Raw genomic sequence first — 12,646 nt, 5'->3', positions numbered from 1 at the left:
CTCAAATGAGCATGTTCCACACATAAATCGAGATTTAAATGTGGTTTATACTTGGTTGAACCTTATAAAAAAATGCGGCGTTATTCTCCTATTTTCGCCCATTCAAAACAAGACGTAATATTATAAACAGTAAATTTGGAACGGTTTTGCATCGACGAAAAAACGCTTTTATTACTAAAATGACAGATATTGAACGAAAAAGAAATTTGATTTTTCAGAAATACGTATACGTAATTCTGGCACCGCCGACCAAAATAGGATATTTTGATATTCATTTAGAATTAGATTTAAAGTTCGTAACACAGTTTTCTCATATTGCGAACTAATAGCTATCGACAGGCTATGGTTCCAGGCCTAGTATTTTAGGAAGCCTGTTATTTACTCGCCTCGGATGCACAAGACAAGAGCATTGTACCCGACAGCGAGGGCGCGTTTTTCACTGTTCTCTGGATAGAATAGGATTTTTATATTTATTCCGAGGAGAGGAAAGTTGATAAGACGGCTTGATCATATGGCGTACCACGGCTTCTCGTCCGATTACCAGTCTGGTATGGGGAAGTAAGCCATTTAATTTAGTTGTTTCAGGTGTATGGACTTGATCAACCTGCTTTTCATAATAATTTCATTCTTCGTCGACGTACACTACATTCCTCCGATATAATCCATTGAACGCATTCAACTCATTTTGCGATGGCCAGCAAACTCGTATTGATTTTTAGGCGACTGTTTCCAACATTACAGTAAGAACATTACCTCGCGGGCGCTGGCAAACAACTGTCTTTGATCGATCAACAGCGAAACGACGCATAGTATTCGATTGCTGGCTTGTACAAGAATATTTTTTTGTTTTCGATTGGGCGTTTGCCAGTAATAATGATAAATAGTGGTTTTAACCGGCAGACGTGAGGCTATTTTTAGCGTCTGGTAAGGTTTTGCATTGAACTGACTAATTTGTATCAATTTAAGGGCTTGGCGGACTGAGGTCTGTTTAAATGTTAAGACTTTTGTAAGTGCAGAAATAAGACAGTATAGACATATAAGACAATATGTCACCTGGTTAACTATTTCAGTACCGGAAATGTACTGATAACCAGATGAGAAGCCGTGGTTTGCTATATGAATAGCCCTTCTTATCGACTTTCCTCTCCCTCAAAATCAATTTTAAAATCCCATCTTACCATTCGAGTTTAACCTAGGGCAGTAAAAGAAACAAGATCTAGAATTGTCTGAGTAGAAATAAGTTGAAATGGGATCTCAATTATGAAGTAACCAAATTTGGCAAATTATGATTTTTTGACTCAATACTACATCAATTCAGAATACCTAAAATCAAAATATGTGTGAACGAAAAACAATTGAAAAAGTTATATCACAATCGCTACTTGTTACAGTTAATTGAAAATGCTGAGCAATTTATCACCTCAGAACTTCGCTCGAAAATCAATCTCCTTAATTTCAATTTCTGAGTGAATGTGCGTGGCCTCGGTTTAAGAAAAAATTTTCATGTTTCTTTCCTGTTGTCACTGTTACATCAATTTCTTGTTTTCAGCTAAAATCTGTAAATATTATTTTGCAAATGCAATATTTAGTATAGCACAGTACATAGGTTTCATTAATTTGTGGTCTGTGTTATTTTACAAATTTCTGGTCCTTTTACGCGTTTTTAAATTTAGTATTGGATATATTCGAGTGAAATATGGCGAAAATATTTAGTAGTGGTAAAAAGAATGATCCAAGTAAGTAATTTCATCTTGGATTCGTTGATGTTATATGTGTATTCTAGGAGCAGATGTCTGTACACTTTTGAAATCGAGAAGGGTATATCATTTATTATGCACGTAAAACCAGAATGTTATAGTATTTTCCAATCCTGAGGTTTTCGGGAAATCACATTTTTGTTATAGTTCGGTTCAACAGCTAACCTAAAAATAGACATAAGGCACTGCCTGAATTTAAACTAACTAGGGGGAGTTTTGAACTCATACCAAAGATGGCGGCTCCTAATCCATAATGACAGAATATCAAAATAGATCATTTCTGGGCGCTCCAGAAGTGTTCATACCATTATGAAGGTAACTAATTCTGTTCGCCTACTTTACATCAAGTTGTGTAAAGGGACTGAAACCTATGGACAGGGGGCGTATTCACTTGGCAAACACGGACAGTCTCCGAACTCGTAATAGGACTAATATAAGGAAAATCGGGATAACATCATGACCCAACCCTAGCCTGGTACACACACTACAAGAGTACTCATTTCTGAACAATGTGACATAGGATAGTTTTATGTTACTTGCTATTGTATAAATGTATCATTCATAACTCAATACTTCATAGACGGGGTCATATCACTCATAGGCACTGCTGATTCTTAGAATAAACCACCATACCAGGAGTAATTTTCTAAGGCATGATTTTATGGAATTTTTCATTTTTTTGTGAAAATTATACCGTTATGCAGCAATACCAGCAATGAAATTTTGAAATGACCCGTGTTAGTAAATTTGTTATTCAAGACACTATTTTGTTCTTCATTATTTATAACAAAATCCTCAAATAGCATTTATAATTACGGTATATGTTTCATTTTGATTCATATTTTCCCAAATAACACTATGTTATGAGTGAATCGCATCGCAGTTAAATGATAAGACCACGTCATCAGCTCAGACGGTATAGTTCAAGATGGTCCAAGGTTGTCGGCCTATTTTTTTGTATTGTTCGTGGGCCATAATAGTACCAAGAATAGGTAACCAGCGCAATACAATACAAACACTTTTATTATGCTAACACATTGATCATGCATGCAAAAACCACCAAAAACTCGTTAAAACGTGCCAAAAATCTTACTTTATCTACATTTAGTGTAAGATTTCAAACTCTTCATAACGGTGAAACTGCTATAAAGAGAAAATGCCGTTTTAGATTGTCACGGACCCAACTTGCAGACATATCAAGCAAGTAATGTGGTATTCTCCCTCCCTTATCCAATCAAAAATCTGTCTGAATTGGTCAGCTTTCTTGTCAAACTCATGTTTACAAAATAATTCACACATAACTGCAGATTGATTGATTACCGAATTTTACCAAATTTGAGATACAGGAGGATAATTACTAAATTTTCTGACATATAGGCGTCAGCATTTTTTGTAATAATGTTTAGGCTGGTTGCAAAAAAACACCCGACAGGATTTATATTGTTATAATATTTAGTTATCAGGCATAGTCAACCAAAGCTATAATAGATTCCTCATTCGATTTTTAGTTTTCTATGAACCCTATTCTGTTAGCATATATTCCCGACCAAAAAGATAGAAAGCCAGGTACCAATTTAGACAAGCCAACCACATCATTCAACTTCGCTAGTTGCCTCAGCTAGCCATAACACTAGTCAATTCAGCGACAATAGTGATGTGACAATATGTTAAAATATTTTTCTGGTTATTTTCATGACGAAACAACATCAAATGTGATTTTTTGTTTACCCTCCCACAAATGCTGCACGGGCCCCAGATATGAAGCGGCGGACCTCTTGGGGCCCGTGGGCCTGGGTTTAGACCACCCTGGTATAGCTCATTGCCTGGTAGTGGCTACCTATATAGAGCTTTGTTCAGAACGAAAGATGCAAATATTCATCATTTAAAAACAAAATTAAAACAATTTCAGTGTCGGATTGCAAACTATATCAAGAGTCGTATTTCATGTACTCTGACAGATTATTATATCTTGGGTAGAAATGTCAGGTTATATTACCAATGCTAAATATAAGTGTCACTTAGATGTCCCGGAACTGACATTTTTAATGCTGAATCTAAAGTCAGATTTGTTTATTCATGTTCCGGGTATAGAAACTGCTGATCCTGATCTATTTTTAAAAATATTTTCGAAGTTAATGGATGTCAAGTCATTGCATGATTGTGTGTCCGAATATACAAACAATGATTTGAATGTCTGTCACTCATGCGAGCCGCTAAAAATGGCAACAAACAGCTAAAAATAGAAAGCTTCCTGGTTGAATCTAGTGTTGCAGAAACCTATTTGTTTGCCCTATGTGTGTGTACATTAAAAGCTATTGCTGGTAAAATGAAATTATATTTGAGGTTGTAATGTGATAGCTCCTATTCATTCTGGCAAGTAGCGCAGGATATGTCATTTAAAAATGTGAAAAAAATGGAATCAGTGCCAGACACGGGCAACTGTCAAGAAAATAACACGAAAATGATAAAACTAAGCACTGTATATATTTGATTCATGAGAAAAAAATCAAAATTTCATGTGTCATTGTCATTTTAAGAAATCACCATCTGATCCCAGGACATTAAATAAAATATACAGTTAGGAGAAAAGAATAAAATTGTTGACTGGTTCAATTTTTCATAGCTCTGTGTCCACTGTACTCACCCAAGAATATAATAAACTTAAAAACTTGTATTGCGTACTGAATAATGTAATTTGGAATATTTAAATGAACCGCAGTGTTTTCTTCGCAATGAAGTTATAGTTAGTAGGAAATAATTTCGTGTTGCCGCACTAAAAATCAACAATAAACTAAATATGGAACAATATATCTTCCTTATTTCTAATACAAGACCCGTTTCAGTTAAGAGACATGTAGTTTATTTACCGCTTCAATACATGACATGAACTTGTAGGGAGTTCACATCAAGTCTGCAAATAGCGCTCATCTTATAAAGTATTCATGCACTGCAACACATTAGTGGCAATGTATAATCAACATAGAGCTGCTGTTATCGTATGTCTGCATAGTCTCATTGAACATGTTCTGAGATTTTATTTGAAGCTAAACATAAAAAAAAGTCTATTTATAGAATGCAGATAGTCAACATGACTATTTCGTTGTGTGTTATTTTGTTGCTCATCAGACTAATTCAAATTGTTACAAAGGTAAATCTTTCACCAAAGTCATTAAGAAAAGAGATGAAGTTTTCTGTCACATATGGAAATATCTCATTGGTCATCTCTTGATGTTTTGGTAGTGTTTGGTACTTCATTAGCAACCATAATTATTACCCTTATAATACTAACCAAATGTGCTTACTTTTAATTTATTGTGATTTTTTTCAATCTTAACTTATTTTTTAACATTTACAAAACATTTTTTTTTTATAAAATTTGATATAAAAACATGATGTCAATGTTGAAATTTTTTGCATAAAATGAGAATTTGGGGATCTTGTTTTAAATATTTTTTGAACTTGAAAGACTTGGACATACCTATTTGGATGTAAATTCTTATGTAAATAGAAACTTTTGTTGGCTTTTATTTACCGGTAGTTTAACTTATTTGTGTGTACTGTTGATTGAGTGAAGAATGAAAATCATTGTGTTATGATTGAAATTGAGAAATTTTGTGTTTTATTTAGGACATTTAATGAAATCTTGATCGGACAATATTTTTTAAAAAAATTAACACTTTTTTTTAATCTTTTTTCAGTGAAAGCATTTCTAACGGAGGCGAAGGAAGATTTTCTAAAGAAATGGGAGACTCCAGTTCAGGTAGGGTCCATGATTAGTTTCTGCAATCAATTGATTTATCAATATTGTTTTGTATTGAATGAATCATATCTTGTAATATGTTATCACAGCTTCGAAATATTGTGTTAGGCTCAAAGCTATCATTTTAGGTATCATGAGTTAGAGAATGTCTTCAAGACTTCCTTATTCGCCTTCCATTCTGGATAAGGCTACGCGCCCTCCGTACAAACAGCCACAGTTAGATAGGAAACAACAATATCTTGGGAGGAAGGACCTGACCTTTTTTGGTTTAGCATTGCCTATTCAGTTTATTACATTCTGGGTGAGGTTTGTGGTCATGGATCGACTGCAAAATAGTTGAATCTTACACCTTAATCGAACCATCTTAGTAAATAAATATAAAATTTCATGACCAATGGATGTGCCCACTTCCCCCACCAAATTATCCACAAAATGTTGCCTCTGTGCTCTTCAATAAAAAATAATGATGTTTTATAGGTTCTATCAGTTCTTTTATTTGACACTGTTTAATGATAAAAGACAAAAAATGGATATAAAAAATCAGATGCACTGCTGTCTAAATAATAATCAGATCAATCACAGTTAATTTAACTCAATGATCATCACAAATTGTACTAAGAATATTGCATGTGGCTCTCAGAGGACCAATCCCTTTTCCCAAGATTGAGAAATCTTGGTTTAGATAAATATTCAAAAGGAATTTTTTTAAATTGATGTACAGTACCAGTAGTTATAGCAAATCGCCCCCAGTGAAGACCTTTGCTTTTGGTTCTCAGAATCGCTCTGTGAACCCAGTTTAAGAAACCCTGATTCTAATAACATGTCATAAAAACAATTACGGTCTAAGAACACCTCCCTGCCACACTCCAATTCCTTTAATTCCCTAGAATAATATTAATAAGAACAACATCAGTTTCTCAGAAGTCTTCAGGTGTCGTCAAGCCAATACTGGTTCTTAGAGTTAGCCCGTTGAACCCTAATTCCGGACAAATGCTCTTTCTCTATAAATTTACAACCATTAAACTAACATGGAAAAGCTATTTTGGCTCTCCAGACTTTAATATACACAAAGTATGTGTACATTTTGCTTGTTAATGTCTGGTGTACTGTCTATCTTACTGGTATTTATAGATCTAAAGAATTTTTGGAACTTGATTAATTATTAGGATTTCTGGGAATTTATATATAGTTCTAGTCAGGAACAATACTTTTGAAAATAATATTGCAGTTATTATTGAATTTACAGCACTTTTATGTGGAAAAATGAGGTGATTCGACCGTTTACACTTTAATTTATATTTAGCTTGGTTTTTTGATATTTCAGAATATGACCAGATAAGAACATAAAATATTTGTTTTACTGTTTTATCACAATATATTTTGAGAAAAGTATTTCCATGTACTTTCCTCAATGATTGTAAATTTGTAATTCTGGTAAAAAATTATGAGTGTCATATTCTAAATGTTGTTTGCCTGAACTTTAAAAATGGGAGAATATTTCTCATACTCCTTTTTGGGAAAATTAATAGCTGAAAACCTTTTGAAAGAACTTTCAAAATGTAATTTCTCCTTACCTAGAAGTGACTGCTAGTACAGTGCCTCATTCAGAAAGAAAGGCATGTTTGAAAAAAAATTGCTGAGGAACCCTTATCCCTTCTATTCAGAAATATAAATAGAAAGGTCTAATCTAATACAAAACCCATTGTTTATTCAAAATTTTAACATTATGTTAGTTTAGCACTCGAAATAAGATATCTAATTTCAATATTACTTATATATCTATACATAGATATTCCGGGTTAATTATAGCTGGAATACAGACCTGTGCATACCATCTGCCTAATGAAATGTATTGGAGGGAGAGTGGTATTTTATTTTCTAATAGAGTAATTTACATCAATTCATCTTATAGTTGTGATGCTGTTAAACATTTATAGCATATAATAACATTTGGTTGTTAATTACTTAATCTAACAATATTATCCTTCACGAGTGCTGGATTCCTTCAGTTATAACTTTATATTTTAAGCAGTATACTAGTCTGCTAATCTCATGACGTATCAGATGAGAACACTGCAAAGTATGGTCAAAATGCTCGAAATTCATTGCTAGCTGAAAGCCCATCATGTTCCATTCCCAAATTTCTACATTGTATTGGATGAATCAGGGATGCTCATAATGAATTGAATATTCGGATTTATTTGAAATTGATTGTATTCAATGTTAACATCTGATGCTCAAAAATAGGGCCTTCATCCATTTTGTGACTGAATTCTGAGATGATGCTTTCGAATATGGAATATTCAACAGAGAAATTTGAATAAATTGATTGTAAATTCATAAAAATATATTATAGAATTGTTGAGAAAACATCATTTCAGAATGTATACAGAATGGTAGATTACTTTATTTTGTCCATCTCTGGCCTAATAAAAATAGACATAGCACATAAAATGTTCAAAGATATTGAAATTACAATATTATTCAATCTTATTTTAGAACAATTCAGCACTAGAAGATTTCGAAAGACTGAAAACCCTCGGCACAGGATCATTTGGGAGAGTTATGCTTGTCAAACACAAGAAAACCGAAAACTACTATGCAATGAAAATTTTAGATAAACAAAAGGTAGATTGTTTGAGTATTTGACTTTCACTTTAAATTAAGTGGTTTTAGGAGAAAATAATATGGATGCAAATGATGCAGTTTAGCCAGTGTCTGGACATCTGTACCAGACTACCAGTAGTTCTCAACTTTTTTTTTCGTGGCCCATTTTCATTGCATAAAAATTCAGGGGCCCATCAACATTTTCGTGTTAGGGAAAAACTACAAGAGACTTTCTGCAAAAATAGACACTTTTACATCAATAATTAGAATTTAAATTACCACTCAGTAGCAAAAACAGCATCGTCATTCATTGCTACTACCACCAAATTGACCTAATTTATCAATACCTTTATCAACAAATTTTAATATGTTTGTGGCTCATCTGGAAATGTTTCTGGGGCTAACTTTATCTAGTTGGTAGCAATTGCTCAAAAGGATAAGTTTTGTAATGAACTCTTCCAAATTATTACTAAAATGGAGAATTTAGAAAACCAATCCAACCATTCCGAGTACATATTTCAATATGGTATATTGAATATATTCTAAATTAGACCATGTTTTATAGTGAAATTGGATATTTCTTGCTTGTGGTATACTATCAAGTTTAGAATACATGCTTGGTATAGAATAAATTTGTCAAAAATAAAATGCTTAGGAAACTCATTTCATGTATAGCAGTATAAACATTCGACTACCGATTATTCACAATAAAGAAGACTCCTTCATTCAGTGCTTGCCATTCTACACAGTGTATTGATTTTATTATTGTCCCAACACCGAGCGATCTCCCTAGAGAAATCATCACTGATGCATTGTTTGTGCAATTCGTTGTGTTGTCAAAAACCTCGCTTGTACGATTGCATACAAGAGCCAGAAAGTTTCATTCTATCAGTTTATTTTCTACTTTGAAAGTTTTGTTTGTAAATTTTTTTAATTTGAATATGTCATACTTCTTACAGTCTCACAGGAATCGACATTCACTGGTGCATAATGCATAAATTCATATAGTTTCTGCACTAATGATTTGGTTTTTGCGGGACTAACTACTTATCCTTCTTCTATGCTCTTGTGTCGGTGGATCCGTATGCAAATAATGTAAGGATGTTGTAGCAAGAATAACATTGAATATGCTTCAAGAGTCTGTAACTATTGGCATTTCTATAGTCAACTGTAACTTTGCCCAGAAATGAGTCTCATTCACTTACGAGTTAGTGCAGATATCCTTGTTCTTGGCTCGCATAATGCAGCATCATAATTCTGTTTAGTTTCAGTATTTGCTCATAGATTGAGTCTCCTTTACTTCTGGTTGAGTACATGTGACCTCGACCTTGCTCATAGTTTCAGTTCCTGGCATTTCAGTAGTCGTTTGCAACTTACTGTGCGAGTCCTATTTACTTATGAGTGAGTGCACGTGTGACCTTGATTTGAGCTAATTCCATTAACATTTTTTTTTCTGTTTTTCAGGTAGTCAAACTGAAACAAGTTGAACACACATTGAATGAGAAGAAAATTCTACAAGCAGTTAGTTTTCCCTTCCTCGTCAGCATGGAATATTCTTTCAAGGTAAATATTGACGATAAATCCACAAATTAGAGTTATCAATGATGAGTATTGCAATGGGAATAGGTGGGTTTGAATCAGACCTAAAGCAGTGCTGCTCAACTTTCTTGATTCATCTCCCTCTTCAGTAAAAGAAAAAACTAGTTTTGCTTTTAACCCAATCCTTCAGTTATTTTTTTTACCGGTCCGTTCAGTAGTAAAAATCCTTCAGACAAAAGTAAGAGATGTGCGGCCTTCGAAACAACTTTTTAATTTAATTTGGTGGTGCAAGTAATTCCAATCCTTTTGCATAGCGAAGCCTATAACTAAGTCCAATTTACTATCTATGCCCATGACTTTACAATGCCTTAACAGCTAGCTTGTTCAAACAACTCATGTCACAGGTCAATAGCTTAAATTTTTGTGCTCACACTACTACTTTAGCCTATTATGAATAAAGGTACGGCTCGTGATTTCACCCAGTATTTCTATCTGGCCCTCCTGTGTTAGAGGTTGCAGACCCCTGTAAAAATATATGTTCCATTTCATAATTTGCTGTTCACATGCCATTTTAACCCACAATACTGCCATTTCTCAGCATTGCATATTATTCCAATTTAACATAAAAATAAAAGGGAAGTATAGGAAATTTGGTTGGCGTATAATAAATTTACATTTGAAGTATATTTTCTTGGAATTTCGGTGATTTAAACTAACATTAATATTATTGAAATTGAACTTAGTGTTAGTGTGTGAGGATGCCTTAGTAATTAAGTTACAGAATCATTTTAGTTATGGATCATTTTGCAAAATTGTGTGGGTTGTTTTTATTGAAATTGCTTTACTTTGAGGTTAGTGTACCAATTTACCTAAAAATAAAACGTTGCAAGAAGGCTATTATTTTAATTTTTGTCTCAAATTCTTCCTAGTCCTAAGAGGCCGAATTTTTCACCCGAATTCTGCTGATTCTATTAGCATTCTGTAAATTCTTCGACATTTGACTATAATTTTGCTGACATCATGGTTAACGTATTGGTCTTCATGTCTTTATATTTGATTATTGCTCTTGTTTATTGTTCAATAAATATAAGTAATTAGAAATGGATGACTAAAATTTATTTAAAAAAAAAAATATTATACCTTGAATAGTTGAGAAAAAACGAACGTAAGCTTTTCGCTTTCACAACCTGATTGCTTTGAATTGATCAATATACTGAGATTCTAAGGAAACTTATAAATTATTGATAAATGTAGACGGAAGTATAAAATATTATGCTGACTTGGGCTTTTGTTTTGAAAAGATGATTTGTAGGTTTGAAAACTTAACGAACTTTCCTTTTTTAACTCCATATTCTCTGTTTAATAATTCAAGTTTATGAATGTTGAAAGTTTACAATACTGCGTTTTCAAGCTTTATCACTGTAAACTGTGAAAGCTTTTGCTTGTGATAAGGGCTTGTTTTATCACGATCCAAAAGATGTTCGAAAGGAATGAGATATTGGTATTATTCAATATTGATTGAATTTAGGACTAAATCAAATTTTTTTATTTAAAAGGCTTGTTATTGGAAAATTGCAATTATAACGATATACAAAACAACTGATATTTTAAGATATATGATATGGTAATTTAAATTACTGTTTTCAGTGAACTTTGTCTTTGTTCCAAGAAATACGTCCAATCGAGCCAATGTGACAAGTTTTGTTGTTTCAAAAACATGAAATTTCATGAAAACCAAAATTCTAGAGCTTCGGAAAGATTGTCTACCACCAATCTATTTTGATATCAACTCTCAGTACAATTGCTGACTACTGTATTCAATTATAATGATAAAATCCAATCATCAGTTGTCAACTCATCCAATAAAGACGGTGAAATTTAATTTTCTGTTATTCTTTCATTTTTTCTTCCAGGACAACAGCAACTTATACATGGTCCTAGATTTCATTATGGGAGGAGAGATGTTCTCACATTTGAGGAGAATTGGGAGATTCAGGTAATTTGTATTCAATCAGCATATCTCAATTGAGAAAATTCCCAGTCAACTTGTTACTGAATTTGATTCTGTGAGTGTGAAATGTGTGCAGGCGCTTGAGACGCATGTTTTTGGTGTAGACAGCCTCTTAGGCATGGTTGTACATATTGGCTCGTTTTTGTGATTTTACCATACATTTGTTAGTTGCGTTTGTAAACTCTGGGCACAAATTAAAGAAATCATTTCATTTTGTCCTTTTTTTTATTAAGCAGTTTTGGTTTACTAGCCGTGTACAAAAATTAATCCGATAAGTCTGTGTTAGACAGGATAAAATCAAGTATCAGTGCTTTTAATTAACGGCACAAAATCGAACTGATGGTTTCGAAGCATGTAAACCAGTTTGTACGTCCAAAATCCCAATCCATGAAAATACTCAAAGGGTTGGAAAATTATCCATAATAATCTAGATCTAGGCGCTCCAGAAGTGTGTGTACCAATATGGATAACTAATTTTGTTTGCCTACATCAAGTTGTATGAAGGTACTGAAACCTATGGGCAGGGGATGGATATTCACTTGGCTAACACGGACAATCCCCGAACTCGTAATAGAACTAAAAAGAGGAAAATCGAAATAAGGGGGGTATATTCTCTTGGCTAACACAGACAGTCCATACACTTGTAATAGAACTAAACTAAGGGAAATCGGAAAAAAAAATTATGGCCTGACCCTAACCTTGTACACACACTACAGGAGTACCATAATCTATTGTAGTGAAAGTTTTGGTTTTGTGTCTCTTATTGGCAAACAGACATAGCCCAGTGGTATAGAAATAGACAACACTATAGGTATCGATCGAATGTGTGTATTGTCGATATCATATTGACATTACTCCTATAATTACAACGATAGGAATTTTTATAGTCTCGTAAAGGTTGGCTGAACTCGACAACTGGCCTGACAGTTTATGATTTATGATAACCTCAACCTCACAGGGAATCTGAATTCT

General features: G+C 33.4%; 1 protein-coding gene across 3 annotated transcripts in view; it reads left to right on the top strand.

Moving 5' to 3' along the window:
* The window catches only part of LOC120334980 (cAMP-dependent protein kinase catalytic subunit beta), a 126,466-nt gene that overhangs the window by 105,866 nt on the left and 7,954 nt on the right, over window positions 1-12,646 (top strand). For 2 of the 3 annotated variants that reach the window (XM_078112553.1, XM_039402498.2), the window contains 4 exons: window positions 5,456-5,517; window positions 8,017-8,145; window positions 9,589-9,687; window positions 11,577-11,659. In XM_078112553.1, coding sequence (XP_077968679.1) covers window positions 5,456-5,517; window positions 8,017-8,145; window positions 9,589-9,687; window positions 11,577-11,659 — 373 coding nt within the window. Of the gene's footprint in view, window positions 1-1,556; window positions 1,737-5,455; window positions 5,518-8,016; window positions 8,146-9,588; window positions 9,688-11,576; window positions 11,660-12,646 lie in introns of those variants that run through there. The other variant, XM_078112556.1, reaches the window with a different exon arrangement.

This window comes from Styela clava, chromosome 1 (genome assembly GCF_964204865.1).
Source record: "Styela clava chromosome 1, kaStyClav1.hap1.2, whole genome shotgun sequence".
In the NCBI taxonomy this organism is placed as follows: domain Eukaryota; kingdom Metazoa; phylum Chordata; class Ascidiacea; order Stolidobranchia; family Styelidae; genus Styela; species Styela clava.
The sequence above is the reverse complement of the archived record's forward strand: the minus strand, read 5'-3'. Positions and strand labels throughout refer to the sequence as shown.